The following is a 22,694-nucleotide window of genomic DNA, read 5'->3' on the forward strand; positions in this document are numbered from 1 at the left end:
TACACAGCTCAGGGGCTTTTTGTTTCTTCTTCTTTTTTTTTTTTTTTTGGTTGGCATTACCCAGGCTGATTTAGATCTAAACACTGGGGGACCTCAGGATCTGAAGTTCCTCAAGGTTTCCCGGGCTTCCTGGGCTTAGCATTGTTTTTCCCTCAAATTTCTATACTGCTCTCTTTATTGAAATATCTGTACATTAATATATGCTCTTCTTTTTTGCATGACCTATTTTTCCAGTGGGACTGAGGGTGAAAATTACAAATGCATATTTAAAGCCATAGGAATATTTAAATTCTCCCTGTTTTTGTCATACGTTTTTAGTACTTTCTATGCGCGACGAAAGATAAAAACTTGTGTGCATGATTAATTGTAATGATGAAAGAATGCTAGGCAGTTGCTTAAGAAACGGGAACAACAAAGGAATAAACTACTGCAGGCATCACCAGGACTGGAATGACACTGCTCTGTGTACTTGATTTCCATGGCAACTAGCAATGGGAAGATGAATGTTTCATAGTCACTCTGCTCTGCAGTACACGTCTATAAATCAAACTTGCATAAAGAGCACAAGATTTCTGCTGTGGGCTGTACCCAGAGCTGGTTTATTTTCCTGTTACTGTATAATTATGGAAAAGAAGCACAAAACAATGAGGTCATTTTTAGTGGGGAACAAACTCAGAAATTACTCATACACCTGCGGCATATGATGCCATTCATCTAGCAAGAAACTAGAAGCAGGCAAGGCAGGCGTGAATGAAAATGCCGCCTGCTTCTGTGGGGAACTCGTTGGCTCTGGCTGAGAACTGCGAATGACAGGCCTGGTGTGCCCTGCCTCCCCTCAGCTCAGCTCTGAGATGGAAGTAGGAGCACCTTAATTAACTGTCGAAGGTACGGCCAAAGTTTTCATTTTGATAATGGGGCGGACATGATACTCCATATTTAGCATGAAAGTTTATTGAGATGGAACAAGTATATATTTATCTACTGAAAATGGCTCATTGTATAGGAGTTAGGATGGAAAAATAATGCCTTGGCATGGAGACCTGAGTTTTGATCCAGGTCTACGTAACCCTGGGTGAGCCATATACGTTTGACTTCCATTTTCTTAGCTAGAAAATAAGAGAGATGGCATATGTGATTCCTAAAGTCCCTGCCACCATCCAATTCTATGATTCCATAATCTCTAAATCTTAAGGGTCTGAATCTTTCAATCGCATCTAATCAAAGATGTTAGTTGTGCCACTCCTAAAAACATATGTACCTTACATAGTTGTATTTTAAAATTCTATACTGGGCTAAAGCTCCTAATTAACAGTGTTTTATGAGTTTACCAACCACGCTGAAGCCTTCTTCTGATTTGTTCATTCTTCCAAACATGATGCTATCAAAAGCTTAATACAACTATCAGTTTTTCAAAGTTAAAAAAATTTTTTTACAGTCTTATAAGTTTTTAAAATAATACTTTAAAAAACATTTAAATTTATCTTTCTCGCTCTTCCATAGATAAGGGCTGCTTATCAATTCCTGCCAAGCAGAAAGCATCCTGCTTCTTGAGTCTGCAGCTCTCAGAAGCATCTTCAGGCTCTCTGGGAATTCATCTTTGTATGTCGGAGACCCAGCAAGAAGAATGTTGAGTAAAAGTTTGTGGAATAAATGGATAAATGAATGGTTGGGGACACTGCTGCTACACCTGTCAGCAACCCTGTGCTCCCTTCTCCAATCTTAAACATTTAGGCAGATTCAGATCAACATGGAAACATCCCAGGGTACGGGCAAATATCTGAACACCACATATAGCCAACAATATGAGTATATCTTTTGTGAGTCTTTACAAAATCCTTGTGGAACTTTACAACCTGGAAACATCTCATCAATGCAGCATGAGGCATCATTAGACACAAGGAGAGACTCCAGTCCTAAGGCCCTGGCTAAGAGCATGGGATGTGGTGGAGGCTCAAAAAGAACCGAGTCTGTGCTTAAACTAGAAAAGGACAGGGTGAGGAGCACTTAATCAGCACATCCGTCATCTCAGGTGATGTTTACGTCAACTCTCATGGGAAGACGCTATTATCTCCATTTTACAAACTGGAAAAACTGAGCAGTAGAGAATCTGCATAAGTAATTAAGAGACAGTTATGAAAGGCTGGGAACAGTGGCTCACGCCTGTAATCCCAGCACTTTGGGAGGCTGAAGCAGGTGGATCACTTGAGGCCAGGAGTTGGAGACCAACCTGGCCAACACGGTGAAACCCCATCTCTACTAAAAAATTAGCCAGGTGTGGTGGTGCACACCTGTAGTCCCAGCTACTTGGGAAGCTTAGGTATGAGAATCACTTGAACCTGGGAGGTAGAGGTTGTAGTGAGCCGAGATTGTGCCACTGCACTCCAGCCTGGGCAACAGAGTGAGACCTTCTTCTAAAAAGAGTTATGCAATATGTAGGGAAATTCAAAATCTGATCTCTCTGACTCCAAAGCCTTTGTTCTTCTGACTGTATCTCAGGACACATTCAAGCAACAGGCTATTGCTCCATTTGGACTTTTTCAGGGCTAAACAGTAAAGGGTTAAACAAACAAACCTAGCCCCTAACCAAAAAAAAAAGCAATGTTCCTGCTGTTCCAGGAATACATTAATGGTAAAAAAAAAAAAAAAAAAATCATAGCAATAATAACGCAAGTCAATATTTTTAAAGACCTAAATTCGACAATAAATATAGCCAGGGACATCACTCTCCTTCTCTGTACACATTATTGTTTGCTCCTCCACTCTCCAGGCAAGCACACTAAAGGCTATTTCCAGGATGGAGTCAGATGTTATACAACTTTACAATTTCCAATATGTGAATATTAACATAGGCCAACGACATCATTACAGAAGCTATACATCATTATAGAAATGTATTCTGCTGGTCACCAGAGGGGTTAGCTTTGCTTCCTAACCTTAGAAAATGTGATAATTTGGGTATATGTTTTCAGTACAAATTTTTCAAAAACTACAAAAATAACGCTTATTAAGAAAGTCTCCTGGTTAACCTGTTCTTTCAATCCGTTTCTTAGCAGAGTTTTTGGCACCACCAACTGGCGAAAGAGGTCTACTGCAAAGGTGCTTAGCTCTCAATCTGTTCGGTTCATTAAGAGATGATCATACATTTATTTCACATTTAATTTACGGTGAAGCAACTTATTTCAGTCACTAAATAAAATTAGAAATGCATTTCTTTGTCAGTCAAATAAATAGTAATCCACTCTGGTTTTTTCACCTGAGAAGAAAGTATGTTTTGGTTAGTAAAGGTCACCAGAGAAAACTCAATCTACCCACCAAAGTTAATTTGATTTATTCTGCCATAAACTCACACTGAAAAAGCAAACACTGAGAACTACAATGAAAATCAGAAACTAAGAGAGAGAGCAAACTAAATGGTATCAAATACTATGCTAGCCTCCAGTGTTTATATCAGACATTAATTTAAATGTTTGATATAAAAATGATTGAGGAGGTAATTTCACGTTTGTTAAAAAACTGAACTTTTCCCACCAAGATTCATGTCTCAAAGATGGATGCTGCCATCTGACCTGTGAATATATATGCTATCTAGCCATCCTTCCTGTTTAATTGAGCCACACCTAGCAATGGATACCAGTATAAAGAGAGCAGAGCCAAGCCCTTAGGGCACAACTCTGATCTCTGCACAATGAATCATGAAAATAAATATCCCTGAAGGATAGTCTAATTTTTTCCCCCCAAAACAATGTGTTTTCTAGGGAGAATGGCTCAGGAAAAAAAAAAAAAAGAAAGAAAAAAAAAAACAATTTGTGGATACAAGTTGTCTATGAGAAGTATATCTAGCCATTTGTGATAATAAATTTGTAACCCACAGAACAAATGGCACCAACTTTATGACAAAACTGGTCATTGAAGAAACTTCTTTACTAGACTATGTAAAAGAGAGAGAGAAAAAAGAAAGAACCATCCAAAGAATCAAATTTGACTCTGATGGCAGGGTTTGGTTAAAAGCCATCTGACAGAGTTTAAAACTACCATGACAATTTTGTGATAGTAGCAGTTTAAATTGCTATACAAATGTGTACTCAATTCATATTTGTTAAAGCCTCCAAGTCTAAATCTGCAATTGAAAGTCTATTAAAGAAGACCATTTGAAATAGGCCTAGAAAAAAGTAAGGGCCAGCAGCTGCTCTACCCAATTTAACACATAATTTGAACTTGTAAACTTTGATCAGATTAATTCTATTTCTTTGCCCACTTCATTCATTCATTTGTTCATGTATTTGTCAAATACTCTCTCCTGCAAACACAGTTAAATTTTTACAAGGAGAGAACAAGAGTGAGACCCTCCTGCTCCTTCCTCTCCTTGGACGAGAGTCTCGATATACCATGGCAAGGATTCCTAACTGAAGTCATGACTGGATTATCAGGAATCCTAACAATAAGACTTAGGTTAAGAAAAGCATTTTAAAACTTTTATTTATTTTTGTTTCTAAATATATCCTTTAATATGACTCATGTCATAAGTCTCACTAAGTCTGTGTAGACATTTTTTGAGGTATGACTAACAAAAAATTGTGTATATTTAAGGTATACAAGATGACGTTTTGATAAAAGTATACTTTGTGTAATGACTCACAGTCAAGCCAATCAGCATATCCATCACCTGACATGCTTTGTGTGTGTGTGTGTGTGTGTGTATATATATGTATGTGTGTTGAAAACACTCAAGATCTGCTCCCTTGGCAAATCTGAAGTACACAACACATTAACTATAGTTACCATGCTGTACATTAGATCACTAGAATTTATTCACCTTATAACTAAAAGTTTGTATCCTCTGACCGACATCTCCCCATCTTCCCCGCTCCCCAGCCCCTGGCAACTACCATTTCACTCTTTTTCTCTAAGTTTGACTATTTTAGATTTCAAATATAAGAATATCACGCAATATTTGTCTTCCTGTGTCTGGCTTCTTTCACTTAGCACAATGTCCCAGATGACTCCACACTGTCACAAATGGCAGGATTTCCTTCTTTTTTATGGCTGACTAATATTCTGCTGTACACACATACCACAATTTCTTTATCCATTCATCCAGTGGAGGGCAGTTAGGTTGTTTCCATATCTCGGCTATTGCGACTAATGCTGCAGTTAACATGGGGGTGCAGACATTTTATTCTACCTGTAAATTCAGTCTACTCCATCATTATCATTACTAGGCAGTGGCATTCCTAAACAAGAAAATAACATTTTGAGGTTACGAAAACACTTGACCCTTAACAAGTACCAGCAACATGATTATAATCAAATAAAAAATTCTGATTGCCCTAGGGGCTTGGTTCTGTGACTTCTTTGACCAAAAACATAATAATAATTGTGAATTAGTTCAGTTTGGTTTGAGTTTAGCAATAAAGGACTCTCAGCTTTATCCGTAAAATGGATAGAAATGCCGTTGATGTGGTGAGTCACTGTAAGGACTAAGGAAGGTAACACGTAGTCGGTGATCAATGAATAGGAAGCACTGTCACTGCAGCGGACGATACAGTGCAATGAAAGCTGGGGAAGAGCGAGAATCAAGGACTGGCTCTCCAGGCGGGGTGTGAATGCTGCGAGAAGCTGGCAACAATGAACCCTGAGCAAAAGGACAGGGGGCAACTGGAGGCCCTTATTTGGAGACAGCAGCTTTCTAGGATGGATATGAGTATATCTTCAGGCAGGGATAGGCATTATAAACAGAAGTGGGAATGGCTGACGGAGAAATGCCTTAGATTAAAAAAAGGGGAAGAGATAAGACCAGAACAAAAGAGAGGAATTAGGGGGGAAAAAGAAGAAACCCCTTTTCCTTAGAAATAAAATTAAAGGAAGGTCGGACGTCGTGGCTCACGCTTGTAATCCCAGCACTTTGGGAGGCCGAGGCGGGTGGATCACCTGAGGTCAGGAGTTCCAGACCAGCCTGACCAACATGGTGAAATCCCATCTCTACGAAAAAGACAAAAATTAGCTGGCCATGGTAGCCTGTAATCCCAGCTACTTGGGAGGCTGAGGCAGGAGAATCGCTTGAACCTGGGAAGTGGAGGCTGCAGTGAGCTGAGATCGCACCATTGCATTCCAGCCTGGGTAACAGAGCGAGACTCCATCTCAAAAAAAAAAAAAAGAAAATTAAAGGAATTCAAAAAACTTAAGAGGTGAAGAGAAGGTAGAAAACCCAGGAAGAGGCCATGATCCTCTCCATGAAGAAAAAGGCAAGATCACCTGCAAAGCACCGTAGTGGGAAAGGTTTGGTACAACCACGACAGAGAATACATCCTTACAGAGAGCAAGAGATTTGATCTCATATGACAACTCTAATGAGCTGGCTTGGGGTATTGTACTGAGAAGAACTCTGAGTTCTGCAGAAGAGGCCAGCCACAGGTACAGGAGGGGTCAGTGGCAGGCATGTCAACTACTTGCCATCCCTGTAACAGGGAACCGAAGCCAGCTGAGTTACACTTCTCCTGGATCGCAATAGGGGTATTGCATGACCTGAGTGACAGGCATACCAGATCTCTGCATGAAATGGAAGGCATTCTGGAATGACGCAGGACCAAGGTGGGGGAACTGAGTACAGAACACAGATTCTGGTAGCCCAAACACTTTGGTCAAGTAGAGATCAGTTTCTGCCTGAATTGTGACATGGTCCCATTCTGGGATCAAGGCCGGCACCAGGGGATCTAAGCAAGAGGATCCAGGAAGGTGGATGGCAGAGTTGAGAGATTTCTCAGACATCACACTTGATGAGAGAGAGAGAGAGAGAGAGAGAGAGAGAGAGAGAAACTAATTCACTCTGGAATGTATGATGGGGAGGCAGACACATTAAAGAAAGAAGGCAAATGGTAAGTAAGCTTCAGATCTCAGATTGGCCAAGAGCAGGTCCAAGCACCCGAGCCCACTTAACAGTGCAGGCCCTGCAGTATGGGTCAGAACAAAGGGTAGGGGCCTTGGACAGAGGCCTAAGTAAAGATAAGGAGGAAAAAGTGGTGTCAACATTGATTCTTGGGCTTAATGGCAGCTAAGGAGACTAGAGGTGTGGCATGTGGAGGACATGGCACTGGGAGAAAGGAGGGGGATGGGGAATAATGACAAGAGTCCAGGATCCATGTCTAGCCACCAGTAACCAGTCCTGGGATTTTAAGATTCTAAAAACTCCGTGAGTGGGAGGCAGGTAGAAGTGAGTGATGAACAGGGAGAGTAGGGGAGAAAGTAAAGGGTATTAGTATTAGTACTTGTTCTGCTTTTCCTGGGGCTGGCTTAGGAAATGGGTGAGCCAGAGTCTACCAAAGGAGCCATCATCAGTAGCTTCAAGGGCTGGGACAGGCAGAGGCAAGAGTGAGTGCAGGAACTATGAGGCTTCACACTAAGTCTGTAGTGGATTTAATCACTGCTTTGCCCTGATTTTCTTCAGCAGCAGGTTGCGACCAAGGAGAGAAGAGCAGATAATGTGGCCCAGCTGGAATTTATAAAACACAATGCTAAACTCACAGTAACTGATTAAAGAGTCTTCCAAGTGAATCAAAGTATAATCCTGCCTTATGAAGAGAAAGCCATGAATTTCGTTTAGCACTCCCACTCCAGTTAAAATTATGATAAAACTCCATTCAGCAATTTTCAATATACTTGGGTTTTATAATTTATTTGGCAAATACTGTGGTCTTGTGATATAATTCCATAGGCAAGATGCATAACACATGGGTTCCTATCAGAGCAATCTGAACTGGAATGCCTTCTACAGCTTGATGGATAAAATATTGCATCAGTTTCCTTTCGCATATTTTTTTCAAATGAAATCTCAAGTATAACAATCCAAACCAAACCACTTCGTAGGAACAGGGAAAAGCCATATAACCATGCAGCCAGTGCATCAAGAATGCTCTTAGGGTAGGGTGAATAGGCCTTGCTTCCTGGTGTTTATGCTAGGCAATGGAGGGATACAAAAGCATGCTTCCTACCTTCAGGGTCTTTACACTGTTGAAAGACGTGAGACAGGAATATAACAGTGATTAAGAGCACAAGCTGGAAAGGCAGCCTCCCTGGGTTTGAACCTTGGTTCCATCAGCCACCAGCTGGTGGCCTTGAGCAAGTTCTTAGAACACTCTGAGCTTTTTCTTCATGTGTAAAATGGCGGCAGACAGAGCCCAACCCAAGTGGTTCATGTGAGGATTTGTTCAGCACAGTGCCTAGCACATGGAAAACACTCAGTAAATATTAGTTGCCAGTGGTGTTGTGGTTGCTACTATTAGATATGTCAATATGGCAAGTGTTATAGGAGTTCTACAGAAGAGGAAAGATACTTTGTGGGCTGGAGTGATAAAGAAAGGCTACATAGGGCCGGGTGCAGTGGCTCATGCCTGGGATCCCAGCACTCTGGGAGTCTGAGGCGGGCGGATCACTTGAGGCCAGGAGTTGAGACCAGCCTAGTCAACATGGTGAAACCCCATCTCTACTATAAATACAAAAATTAGCTGGGCATAGTGGCGGGCACCTGTAATCCCAGCTACTTGGGAGGCTGAGGCAGGAGAATCACTTGAACCTGGGAGGCAGAGGTTGCAATGAGCCGAGATCGTGCCACTGAACTCCAGTCTGGGTGACAAAGTGAGACTCTGTCTAAAAAAAAAAAGAAAGGAAGAAAGACTACATAGAAGAATGTTCAGCTAAGGAATGGATACCATTCAGATATGTGGATGGGGAAATGAGAGAAGAGGAAAGAGAGCAGTGAACCTGCCATGAACAAAAATGCTAGGAGAGAAATGAGACAGTATATGGCAAGAAGACCAGAGTGACGGAGTAGGATGAAATACTGGGGGACATGCAAAAAAGGCACAGCTGTTTCTGTCTATAGGGCCTTGTATGTTTCTGTCTATAGGGGCCTTGTATGTCAGGCTAAGGAATCTAGACATTATCTGGTAGGGAATATAAAGCTATTGAAGTTAGGAAGTAACATAAATAGAAATGATAATTTACTCAAATTATCCAAAATTTAAGTAGGGTAGGCCAATGATTTTCAAACTTTAATGTGCATATGAATCACGTAGGAATATTAAAGTAAATATGTCTGACTCAGTACCTTTGGAGTGGGTCCTAAGATTAGGCATCGCTAATAAGCTCCCTGATGCTGATGCCACTGGTCTTTGGAGAACTCTTTGAATGTCAAGGATGCATCTATTCAAGGTAGCCTGATGGAGAAGAATGATGGGGTAGGAGGTAGCTGGACAAGATGGCCAGACATAAGGCAGCAAACTCATAGGTTGCTGTCATCGATAAAAATGTAGTACTGGAAATCTTCGGTCTTGATTTTAGTCTATATATAAGGTGGACAATCAAAACTTTGATGTAATTCTTAATTCCTGGCCTACTTTGTCATGGCATTTTAAAACAATGTTAAGCATCTCATAAAATATGTATTTTATTAAATACAGATTTCTCTTATTTTATAAATATGACATTCAATATTTTCAAAAATTCCACCTAGAAGTTAGCTATCTACTACAAAAGAAAAACACGAGAAATTGATTCCTTTTTCTATAAAGGAAATGGCATGAATACATTCATGATGTGTGGCTATTAATAACTTCAAGGATGACTGAAAGGGTTAGCAACATTTGGTCATAGAAAGAAACCATGGCAGCAGTTTCCTATGTGACAGCTGAATTAAAAGAAAAATAGCCCTCACGCTATTACAGCAAGAACGGCATATTCAGCCATATATGTAGATGAGGAATTGGATACATCGGCCACAACACTTTCTATAGTGACATCCCAAAAACTAAACCCAGGGTTGGGTAGCTGTCAAACCCAGTAATTTCCTCTTGAGAACAGTCTTTGTCACACTGACAGACCACATCTATATTCATGCTGTGGTAGATTCTGAATAATATCTGTGATACGCAGAGAAAATAAAGGAGACGGCCATGCTATTCTCCATGATAGATGACGCCACCAGTGAATTTCAGAGTTGGAGAAGCCTGCCAGATCCTATAACACAACACCCTTCTTTCTCAGATGAGAGTGCAGTCCAGAGAGGTTCACTGATTTGTGGAAAAATGGGTCAGAGGCAGAGCTGGGCCTGGAACTCATCCTGGGGTTTGACTGGACTCCTGACCTTAACATGGTGCCAGTGTGGTATTTAAAGAGTAAAACAAATAATAGTAATAAAAAGCCTGTTTTGTTTTGTTTTTTCCCAATGAAATAAGCCAATCATTTACATAAGATGAAGTCATCTATTGAAGACCTACAAAACTGTGCTAGGAGCGTGGGGAGTGTGATCATGAATACCCTACTATGCCTTCTCACGTTTAGCTCCCATTCTGACACTGGAAATAACACATGGGTACAAATAACTATGAAAAAGCATGAAGAAGAAAGACATTTACGAAAGGTTAGGAGTTTAAAGCAGAAGGTGAAGACCATTTCCTTTTTGGAAAGGTGTCTTTCCAAAAGGTGGCAGGGTAGGGCCAGCTTTCCAGATAAGAAATATCTTAACAGCTGGGCCTTGAAGGATGAATAGAATTTGTATCCGGATGGGTTTAACATAAGACAGGACTTCAAAATCTGAGCTTCCTAAATGTGAAGAGACTAAATATCCCTTCCAATCTAATAATATATTCTTCATAAGTTAGCTTAACTGAAGAAACGAAAATAACATATTTGAAACATATTGTTACATATTTGAAAATCTATGTAACAAAGTCATCTTCTCTACTTGCTTCCTGGTCCAGTTTTTGAGTTTCAATTCCTCCATTTCTAAAGTTCATACTGGTAAAAAAAACAATCAAAACCAATTAAGAACCCTCCGAAAAATTGGTATTTTCTTAAAATGACTAGAATATAATTATTTCTATAGCTGAATTTTTAAAGTACAGTTTTATTTAATATATCACATGTGAAAGTGCCTAGAAGTCCCTCAGAGAGGAAATTCTGAGGTCAGCTTGTAAAGCTAACACACATTCATACTCCCCATCCTGTAAGCATGTGCAAGAGGACAATAAGAAAAGGGAATCTCTGACAATATAATTTTGAAACAAAACCACTGAAATAAAAACTAAAGCATTTCCATTGCAGAGAAGACACAAAATTTCATGAAATAAAAATTGGGACCTCAAGAAGTCTACTTCTTTGGTCATGCCACTCACACAGAAGGTATAGCGGATGACTGTTATCTATGTATGGCTACAAAGAATGAAATACGATTCCTAGGTGTTTTTTTGGATTTTTCTATACCCGGAAGCAGGCAGATACTCAAAGACCAATAGTCATAGTCACTAAATTAGGTGCTCATTTTAATAATTGTGATCTTATTGAAGTTGCATGATTATATACAGAATCATTCTGAAGCACAAAATAATGACTGGGAAATCTTCTCTTGTTAGAGATGGACCAGGAAAATGATACTCAACAAGTCGGCTGCTGGCAGAAAGGAATTATAGGAAGCTAAAAACTATAGTGAGAAATAACATTTCAAACATTTCAAAAGAGATGCAAATGACTTGAAAAAATAAATGCTCTCTGAAATCACTTTCCTTTAGGCCCTCAGCTCTCTAAGACTCTTCCAATCAGCATAACAGAAGAGCCTATTAGTTTGTTTTACCCAAGGTGGTGACAGTCCTTACCTCTATAATGGCTGTGATATAACATCTATATAATTTTTCTGCCAAGAGAATATCCATCACTCCCTTTTACAATTGCATTCCTAAGCCCTAGCCCCTACAAATACTCTGATTTTGAAAATATCTTATTCAACGAGCAATGACATTCTTATTTGCACCCAATTTCTAATATTCAAAAAAGGAGAGTTAGATGTCCTATATCCTTTGACCTTCCCTTGCATAATGTGAAGAAAGGGATTCTTACACCAAAAATATCAGGATATAACTTTAAATGTCTCCAGTCATGACGGGAGCATTTGGTGCCTCGATATTTCCACTTTACATCAGTATGTGGCAATCCGCCTGTGCACTCAGGATCTTGGACGCTGGGTCAGGGCATGGACCTTATGCACATTCACATTTCATCCCACGACTGGGAAGCAAAAGCAGCTTCCCAGAGCTTTTTGCCAACTGACAGGTGGTGGGAATATACAAATAGCAGTGCTTACAATGAGATGGAGAAGGTTCCTAGGCATGGAGAAGTAAACATATCCATACAGAGAAAAATGCCAGCCAGAAATACCACAGGGTGTTGATGGTGGGCAAAGTCAAGAAAGAATATTAAGCCAGCTTCCTGATGACAGCCGAAGCTAAATCATGAACCAAAAATGCCTCCAAAATAAAGCAAAAAGAGACCACCAGAGATTAATTCATGAAAATCACATGTAGACAGAGAAAAATAGAAAGCAAAGCCACATGTGGCTATGAAGCTCCTGACTGCATTTTAAAGTACTCTTTCCTAGTTTATGAGAAATAAATTAAACCACAAAGAAAATAGAATTTTACTGTCACTGGGCATTTGGAATAAGTGGCAATGGACCAATGATTATTTATTAACTGCAATGCATAAAGCAACATGCCAAGGGCAGTGGCAATTACAGATATAAGTTCATAAACTCAAAGAACTTGTACTAACGTATGGGGATAATCATATACACGGTGTTTTCATTTATCAAGTAGGTGAATGAAAAAATACATAACAGTAAATACTATCAACGTTTAGGGAAAGAAGACCATACAATGTAGAGAAAGAAAGGCTTTATTGAGGAGGACCTTTAAAGATGGTTTAAATCTGGACAGGTAAGAGTAGGGAAAGGCACTGCTAGGCAAGCGAAACAGAATGAAGTATAAATGCACATCACATAATCAAAGGAACAAGTACCATGCCAAGGGAAACACAGGAATTTGGGACTGATGAAAGATGAGTTTGGAAAGGGGACCAGATGTTGGAAAGCCAGGTTAAAGAGTTTAACTTTACCCCTTACAGTCACTGAAGATTTCTGAACATTGAAAACAAGAGATAGTGCTACAAAATTTCCCACAAGTTTTATTAGCGTTAAAGAGGAAAGACATTTCTTACTTAACTTTTAATTGCTCAAAACAGCCTATTATCTAACATTAACTCTATAGTACAAACAGTACTATAGCACAAACAGCTCTTATATCTCTTGATCTTCTGCCATTTTTAGTGGGTAGAAATTCTGACTAATAATGAAACATCATCTTTGATATAGTACACGAATACACAAATTGTGACTACCAGTTCTAAGAGGAAAGCAAAGTTATGGTATTTTTTTTTTTTTTTGAGACGAAGTCTTGCTCTGTCACCCAGGCTGGAGTGCAATGCCGCAGTCTAGGCTCACTGCAACCTCTGACTCCCAGGTTCAAGCGATTCTCCTGCCTCAGCCTCCCAGGTAGCTGGGACTACAGGCACGTGCGACCACACCCAGCTAACTTTTGTATTTTCAGTAGAGACGAGTTTTTTTTGAGACAGAGTCTTGCTCCATCGCCCAGGCTGGAGTACAGTGGCATGATCTCGACTCACTGCAACCTCCGCCTCCAAAGTTCAAGCAATTCTTGTGCCTCAGCCTCCTGAGTAGCTGGGATTACAGGTGTGCAACACCATGCCAGGCTAATTTTTTTTTTTTTTAGTAGAGACAGGGTTTCACAACGTTGGCCAGGCTGGTCTCAAGCGATCCGCCCATCTCGGCCTCCCAAAGTGTTGGATTACAGGCATAAGCCACCACACCCACCCGAAAGTTTTAAGTTTCAAACACTGAAAAAAGTCTCAAATTTTGAAATCCAAGTATTAAAGATTTTATGATATCTTTAGACATAACAAATGAGCACCAATTTTGAATTTTTTATATGAGATATCCCTTGGTTTATGAAAGTAATTTGTTCCTCACAACTTTTCTCTTGGTAGAAAACTTGCTTTCAATAATTTATGTGGAAAAAGTTATAATTATCTTCCCCCAAGCAATCACTCATTTAAAAATAAAATCTGAAAAATCACTGTTTCCCCTAATAAAACAAATGCCTCTGTAAAACAAGAGCTGAACGTTGATACAGGAGATACTACAAAATAACAAGATACAGCAAAACAACAAAAGGATATGAGACATCAGCTGATACAGCTCAAGAAAGAAATGTAAGAGAAAAGTAAAACCAAAACAGAAAAAGAAAAATGCCAAATTGGATGCAGTATGAAGGAGAATAGATATTGTTGAAAATACACTAAGTGACATGGTAATATATTAAGAGCAAAGCAAGCAATAAAATAAAAATTAGCAAAAAAACTTAAAAGGACTTCCAATATAAGCATAACCAATGTTCTTAAAGAAAAAGAATGTGACTCAAAAATGTTAGCATTCAATCCATTACATATTTTTATTCAAATACAGTGACCCAGATAAGCATTTTTGAACATGAAAGACAGTGGGGAATATAATTCCTATGACCCCTACTTGAGGATAAACTTCAGTTAAGCAGAAACCATAGCAAAAGGCCTGGAGGTGAGCTTTGAATTCATTCAACTGTAGAGCTACGACTAAATCAAAACAGGAGATTATGATTGCACAACAAAATGTGAATGTTATGAACCCTAATAATATGTTTTCTAAAAAACCACATTGCTTTCATTAATGATTAAATCACTAAAGAAAACATCACCAGAATACCTAGGCAACAATTCACAAACCTTACAAAATTATGTTACATTTAGTTCTCACTTTCCAAATTAATGAATGATGCACCAGTGTTTCTATTAAATTATAAAGTGAAATGATTCCTTGATGCCTATGTCCAAATCTCTTTCTTTGGATTGTTTTTGTTGTTTGGTGGGTTAAACTGCTGTTCTTTGGTTTGTAAAATTAAAGTGTAATGCGGGCAAGTACTTTCGAAAGAGCCTACTCTTGATCTCTAGAAATTTCTTTGGGAAGAATCTGGCAGTCACTGAATTGAAGACTGTAAAAACTTCTTCAGTCATTTAAGCCACAGAGGACCCCGGCCTAATTAGAATTCTCCCTCTCTAGCTGCCTTCTTCTAGTGCTTTTCAGAGATCAGCTTTTTTTCTGGACCTGTGTAGTGAACTGTGGACTTGGGTAACGAAACCCATACATGCTGGTTAATTAAGTGAAAAGCTACTCAAGCATCTCAAAAAGTGAACGTCTAACCTTGGAAACATTAAATAATTTTGCATCGCTAACAGCCTCAGCAGTTGCTTTTTTTTATTATTGAAAATTGTTTGCATGACTGAAATAAGGATATGTGTGATATGTTAGACATCTCTGTTTCTTTGGCCTACTTCAATTTACACAAACAGGAAATATTTTTCGAGTTCACAACTTCCTTTAATACATGTTATTCTTTTTTTTTTTTTTTGAGACGGAGTCTCGCTCTTGTTGCCCAGGCTGAAGTGCAGTGACGTGATCTCGGCTTACTGCAACCTCCACCTCCTGGGTTCAAGCGATTCTACTGCCTCAGCCTCCTGAGTAGCTGGAATTACAGATGCCCACCACCACACCCGGCTAATTCTTGCACTTTTTAGTACAGATGGAGTTTCGCCATGTTGGCCAGGCTGGTCTCGAACTCCTGACCTCAGGTGATCTGCCCGCCTCGGCCTCCCAAAGTGCTGGGATTACAGGCACGAGCCACCGTGCCTGATCGTGTTATTCATTATTTAGTCTAATTTTGGGATTGTGATATTATAAAAATACAATTGAGAGTTTAAAAAGCCCATATTCAATCAACAAAGTATCTTCTTTGGCTGTATGTTGCAGTTTCCAAACTGTTTTGGTCTCACAACCCTAGGAAGTACAAGATTTGTGGGCATATATTCCACAACATGAATATACTTATTTATAGAGGAGCACATGTGTTATTATATTAATATACTATGTACATGGTTAAAGTATAGAAATTTCTAAAGAATTAAAGATAAAAATATTTTATTCATTAATGGCAAATAACTTTCTGATGTCACTAGAAATTATTAATAATACTTAACTAGAACAATGTATATTAATATACTTTATTATTTCTGAAAATCTTGGCTTAATATTTTGTAAGTGAGCAATTTAAAATTCAATTTGTTTTGATACTTGGTTTTAATGGATAGTACAGGTAACTCATGAAAATACATAGATCAAAATGGGAAAAGGTCATCATGCCACTGACTCCATCCTCTGATAATGTAAAGGTTTAGGAATTTGAAAATTTGTTGTATTTTCTAAAATTATTATTTTGTTGTTAACGCCAACTAAAATTCAGCTGGTAAATGTCCATCTTTCCTGATATCTCGCTATTGAATTATATATATAATTATATATGTTTATATATGTTAATCATATATAATCATATATACAATTATTAATATATCATTAGTTATATATATTTATGTATAATTATATATAACAAATTATATACAATTATATCAATTATATAATTATATATTGCATATATATTAAATGCAATTAGTTATAGATTATATATAATTAAATAATTATATATTACATATTATATATACTTAAATATCTATAATCAATTATATATTACATATATACAATTATATACATTAATATATATAATTCCAATCATAATTATATATTACATATATAATTCAATATATATAATTATATATATAATTCAATAGCTTTAATACATTTTCAAGATATACTCTAACCCATGGAAAGATGGACAAATACATATATATATATATGTATATACACATTTTTTTTTTAAGAGATAGGGTCTTGCTCTGTTGCCCAGGCTGGGGTGTAGTGGTGCAACCATGGCTCACTGCAGCCTCAAACTTCTGGGCTCAAGAGATCTTCCCATCTCAGCCTCCCAAGTAGCTAGTAGCTAGGACTACAGGTATATGCCAACACACCTGGCTAATTTTTGTATTTTGTGTAGAGATTGGGTCTATGTTGCCCAGGCTGGTCTTGAACTCTTGGCCTCAAGCAATCCTCCTGCTTTGGCCTCCTAAAGTGCTAGGATTGAACCACCACACCAGGCCAAATTTCTGTTTTTAATAATTGTGTGCTAAAATCACCAACTTTGTAGATTTTTTTTTTTTTTTTTGAGACGGAGTCTCACTCTGTTACCCAGGCTGGAGTGCAGTGGTGTGATCTCAGCTCACTGCAACCTCCACATCCCAGGTTCAAGTGATTCTCCTGCCTCAGCTTCCCGAGTAGCTGGGACTACAGCACATGCTACCATACCCAGCTAATTTTTGTCTTTTTAGTACAGATGGGGTTTCGCCATGTTGGCCAGGCTGGTCTCGAATTCCTGACCTCAAGTGATCCACCCACCTTGGCCTCCCAAAGTGCGGGGATTACAGGTATGAGCCACCATGCCTGGCCAGGACATTCCATTTTAAACATACCAAACGTGCAGATATGAATTTTAATAGGTGACATACATTATGTTTTAAAATAAAGTAACATTTTCAAACATCTATTTCAAAAATGTTCTCCCTATAGCACAGCTTTTCTTCTAAGAAGGTGTTATTTTCTCATTCATCATTAAAACATTGCCTGAATGGCTACATTTAAATATATTTTTCAAAAATCTATATAAGGTAGTATCTACTAAAACCATTTAACACATAAAGTTCATCAAATTTGGACAACTTGTCTTTTTGTAAAAAGAAAATGAGTATCAATTTTTAGTTCCTTTGTTAAAAACAACTTTTGTATGGTAGAAGTATACTGATATTCATTACCTATCTCATCACAAAATACAAAGATGCTACATTTTAAAGGATTTGCTTTTACAAAATCAACTAAGTAATATTTTCCTATAAGCATTTTGTATGCATCTGGCTTTAACTTCTTTGTTCTTCTTCAATAGCTTGCTTAGTAGCTTGCTTGTCAACGATACAGCAAATGAATTTCATATATGTCACTGTTAATAATAATGACTGCAAATCTTCATTCAAATAACTTATTTAATAATTTCTATTGAGAAGGGCTGGCTCTGGTCGTATTTCATTAAGTTACTTTCATCCCGAATGGGAACATCTGCGAGATGTCCCCCAATATCCATTCTCTCTCCCTCTTCCTTGGTATCAAAACCTCTATTCGTGGGCACATCATTGCCCAGAGCAAAGACTACCTTTTCCAAAACTCTTCCCCCTTGCAGCTGTGCATGACCTTGGAACTAAGTTTTGGTCACTGGGTTGTAAGTGGAAAAAATATATGTCCTGAAAAGGAGTGCATACCTTCTGCTTTCTTTTTCTCCTAACCAGCTGGAATTCAGATTTGACTGCTGAAACTTAAGCAACCATCTTGGAGCAAGAGGGAGAAGCCAGGTGTTGATACAGCCAGAGCAACAAGAAAACGGGCAATCTGGATCCTTTCCGACTGTATGGTCAACATTCATCCCTGGTTTGCCGATGTTTATATGACAGAGAAATGAATTTCTGTATTTTCTGAGTTTCCGTTCTTTTGGGTTTTCTGGCTCTCACTAGTGTGCTGAACGCTAATGAATACACCTGTTAACAGGGTTGATGAAGAGCTCATGCTGGGAGTCAGAGAAGAGACAGCTCTGCTGTGTTCTCACATCAGCATGTGTTTGCACTATTAATATTACCTTCAATCTGCAGTTTCCTAACAGAAACTGCTTTTAAGCCACTTGTCCATTTTGTCAGGATTCGTTCATAAGAACCACATAATATAATCTTTAAATCCACTATATCAGGTATGTGTGAACAGCAACATGTGTCAGTGGCTTTGAAAGCAAGGGAATGAGGGGGCTACCATCAGGCAACTCCAACCGTTCTCTCCAGACAACTCAAGAATCACATGTAACCTGTGTTCATCTGAAATGCAGACCATGTGAGGACACCAGCGTCCATGCTAAATATTACTAAAGCTTCATTTTCCCTTGGGTCACATGTAAGTATCTGAAGAAGTTATTCTTTCTTCCTATTCCTCTCCTGCCGCTACTCATAAATGCTTGTATGCACCTGCCTGGTGTGCAAGCGCTCCCCCGACTTTACAGTCCACTGTCACGGGTGTGGAAGGACCCATAGTTAACTATAGATTTCCCTCCTGGATCATGACACTATGCTGCAAGAGACAAATGTTCCTGACTGAAAAATCAGAATAAATAAGTGCTTTCCATAAAATCAAAAACATGTAAAAGCAAATGGTAAATCAAAAGAGGATGGTGTACAAAAGGATTTTGATGCCTCACCTGAATACTTCAAGAACAGTCCTTTCCGGTAACTTGGGAGCCACCTGCCTAAATGCTTTTTTGAAATCTTCCAAAGTTAAAAATCCACGATCTATTTGAAAACAATAAAAAATATTCACTTACTTTGATAAGACCTATCAACTGTTACTTCAGCCATAACATTTGTGAAAAACTTACTTTAACATATTACTAGGAGAAAAGCAGTAGTTTATGGTTGGTTTCACATATAAGGTAATCTGAGATTGTCTCATCAGAATAATTTGAGATTCTAATAATACTTTCCTTCAGTGCAGTCCCAGCTGATCTTGAAGGTCACTTCTGGCCCTATCATTTTGCCGATTCTCTCAGTCCCCGGGATAGCACTATACGGAGACATGCACTGTAACAGTGGTGTTAGACTTTGAGTCTTTGTGAGTTACCAAAACAGTGCAGTCTTCAAAATTCATGTCTTTTCTTTTGCTTGGTATTAGAATCATGAAATATTAATATTTAGAAGGAAACCATAACAGCAGTCAAGACATTGAACCTAGACGCCATGAGTCTTTTCACTCTGTGTATGATCTGTGGGGCCTAGGGGGTCTACAGCCACCCACCCCTCTCAGCCACACCTTCTGTGGGAAAACAATTCCATCAATCATATGTAGGTCAGACCAAGAGTTGATGAAGAAGTCACACAGTCTCCCACACCTCCACAGGTGGCTCATGGCCTATATCCCCCATGGCCAGTCCTTTTGCGGTCCCCATGACAATCAAGGTACAATATATTAACACAACCATATAACTGTAAATACCACTTCATCCGCGGTAAATGTCAAGAATTTAAAATCACGATGGAGAAAAAAATGTGCACCAATACCTAAGGTAACATCTAACGAATACAGTAATATAATCTTCCAAGTATATTATATATTTGATTTACTGGGTATATAATCCTATTCGCAATCCCTTAATAGCAATTTTTTTTTTTTAAATCAAAACACGTTAGAGACACTTACAGTATGTGTCAAAGGCTGTGAAGATGTGTCTTACTTCATTCCGATACCGTTGAGCTTCCTTCTTTTTCCTGACAATATTTAAAAACCCCTCGAGTAATATGCCTGAAAGTTGGGGAAAGAACAATTTGTCAAAGGTTACTGTCTTTCTCTTTAAGAAAAAATTAAACAGAAATGAACAGTAATAAATATCACAAATAATCTAATTTTATCTTAATTGTGGTGAACAGTATTTACTCAAGATCTGTAGTTTCCTGAAGACCGAAAAAGGCATTTTGCTAAATGCTAACATTTAACAGACCCAACACTAGAAACCAATAGTGAAAATGCAAGACACTTTTAGGGTTCACTGAGCTTTTTCCAGGGGTAAAGAAATGGTGACCTTGAAAAAAGTGTAACACTCTTCCCTGCAACAGATCTAATAAGCAGGAAACTACTTATTAAACAAGGTCTCATAATTTTTCTTTCCTTATGCTTCTTTGATCCCTTTTTTCCTAGCCAGATGTCACTATGGCAGGTTTTTTTCCAACTGGGAGATCGGGTCAGAGAAGTAGTTTCTTAAAAGTCAATACCAATTGCACACCACAGATAAAGGTGGAGAGAATATTACATAAACAATAGAGCTGGCACCATCCCCAGCCCTGGATACACCCCACAACGTGTGGAGCAGCCTCAGGCTCAGCTTCCTGCGACTCTCATAATAAAAGAGCCCAGCATGATAAAATGAGATTGGATACTGTGCTTACAATGTCTATTAAAATGAATTCTAATGTGATCTTTGTAGTAGGTTTAAAGAGCGAAGCCAAGAATTTAAACATTTTAGTGAACTGAGCTCTACATATATAAAAAGAGCAGTTCATTTTTATAACTCAAAATTTCCATAAAATAACATTATCACTGTTTTAAAAATAGCCTCTAATCATACAATAACCACATGCACATTTTTTTCTTTTAGTGAGGTAATACTAAGCTGTATACCTTTTGTAAAATAGTTCCAATCATTTAAAAAAAATGTAGAAATGATTTTCTTAATTTCCTACATCTTTATTTATATTTAAAGATTTAAAACGGAAAAAAAAATGTCTTTCTGTTCTTCAATGATTCCTTGATAACATTTTAGGACCTACTGTGGGCCAGGCACTGTATTAAGCTTTGGAAATAGAGGGAAAAAGAGAATATACGTGATTCTAGTCCCAAGGGAGCTACTGATCTGGTGGGGAGGGCAGTCAATTTTTCAAACACACACCTCAATGCAAACTGTGGCATGGGCAATGAGGGGAAAGACAGGAGGTTGTGAAAAAGATTCACAGGAATCCTCATGTAGACTCTGGTGAAGGAGAGATCCCTTCAGGGAGGAGATATTTAAGCCAAGACCTAAACCATGAGACAATACCAACGACCTAGTATTGGGAGGAAGAGCATTGCTGGCAGTAGGAACAGCCTGTGCCGAGGCCGTCGGGTGGCAAGGTGGGAAAATGAAAACAGGCTGCTGTGGTTAGAACAAAGTGAGCCAGAGAGAAGTGATACAAGATGAGGTTGGGGAGAGCAGCAGGGGCCAGAACTCACAGACTCTTGTGGACCACAGTAAATTATTTGGGTTTTATTTAAGCTGCAATAGGAAGTCAACAGAAGGTTTGAATTGGGAAGTTATATGATGTGAGTTTTGAAATATCTTTCTGGCCATTATCTTGATAAAGGGACTGAGGTGGGGGAGCAAAAATGTAGAAAGAGAGACCAGTTAGGAGCCTACTGGCAAGAGATGTGGTTGCCAGGGTTGCTGGCAGTGGGGATGAGAGGAGTGGAAGGTTTCCAGATATATTTTAGAATCTAAATAACATAGCTTGATGAAGAACTAGATGTGGCGGGTGAGAAAGAAGGAGACGTCAAGAATATCCCATAGATTCTGGCTTGAAGACCTACTTAAAGAGAGGAGAAAGTCTGGGAGAAGAGCAAAATTGGGGCGAGATGAGGAGTTGCCATTCAGCTGTGTGAAGTGTTCAGTGCTCTGGAGACGACCAAGAGGAGAAGTTCAGGAGGTGGCCGGCTGTCTTCTAGGCAACAGGGCATATCTCCCTCACATATCAGAGTACCTGGCAGGTGCTCAATCGTATGTACTATAGCAAATTAGCATATGTAGCATTTTTTTTCTGTAGTTGTGGGGATACATATTGATGCAGCTCCATTCTTATCTAATCACTCCTGTGACAGAGACCATATGCCAAATTGCTAGCTGAGGTTAAAATTGAAGTCTAGCCATGCCATGTGCCCATCAGGTCATATCCATAACTTTAGCTTCAAAAATACCAAAATCTAGTCAATTAAGTAGCATCTAGAGTAGCTGAAATTCTTGAATAATGTATTTACTGGTAATGGCATGTCCTTGGAGACCCTTCAGAAACGTACCCCAGTCTACCTCTCAAGATTCCTAGTCAACTTCCTGGTGCTTCCCCAAGCCAAGAGGCCCTTTCACACTCCACACCTTTGCATGTATAAAACACACTACCTGGAATAATGCACTTTCTCCTTGTTTCTCCTAGGGAAT

General features: G+C 38.8%; 1 protein-coding gene across 3 annotated transcripts in view; it reads right to left on the minus strand.

The window, feature by feature from the left end:
• Nucleotides 1–22,694, minus strand: part of EFCAB11 (EF-hand calcium binding domain 11) — a 347,717-nt gene that overhangs the window by 305,021 nt on the left and 20,002 nt on the right. For all 3 annotated transcript variants that reach the window (XM_011974310.1, XM_011974309.1, XM_011974311.1), the window contains exons 4-5: nt 20,156–20,257; nt 19,161–19,251 (exon numbers count right to left, since the gene is read on the minus strand). In XM_011974310.1, coding sequence (XP_011829700.1) covers nt 19,161–19,251; nt 20,156–20,257 — 193 coding nt within the window. The remainder of the gene's footprint in view (nt 1–19,160; nt 19,252–20,155; nt 20,258–22,694) is intronic.

The sequence above is a fragment of the Mandrillus leucophaeus genome, unplaced genomic scaffold (assembly GCF_000951045.1).
Source record: "Mandrillus leucophaeus isolate KB7577 unplaced genomic scaffold, Mleu.le_1.0 Scaffold144, whole genome shotgun sequence".
Taxonomy (NCBI): domain Eukaryota; kingdom Metazoa; phylum Chordata; class Mammalia; order Primates; family Cercopithecidae; genus Mandrillus; species Mandrillus leucophaeus.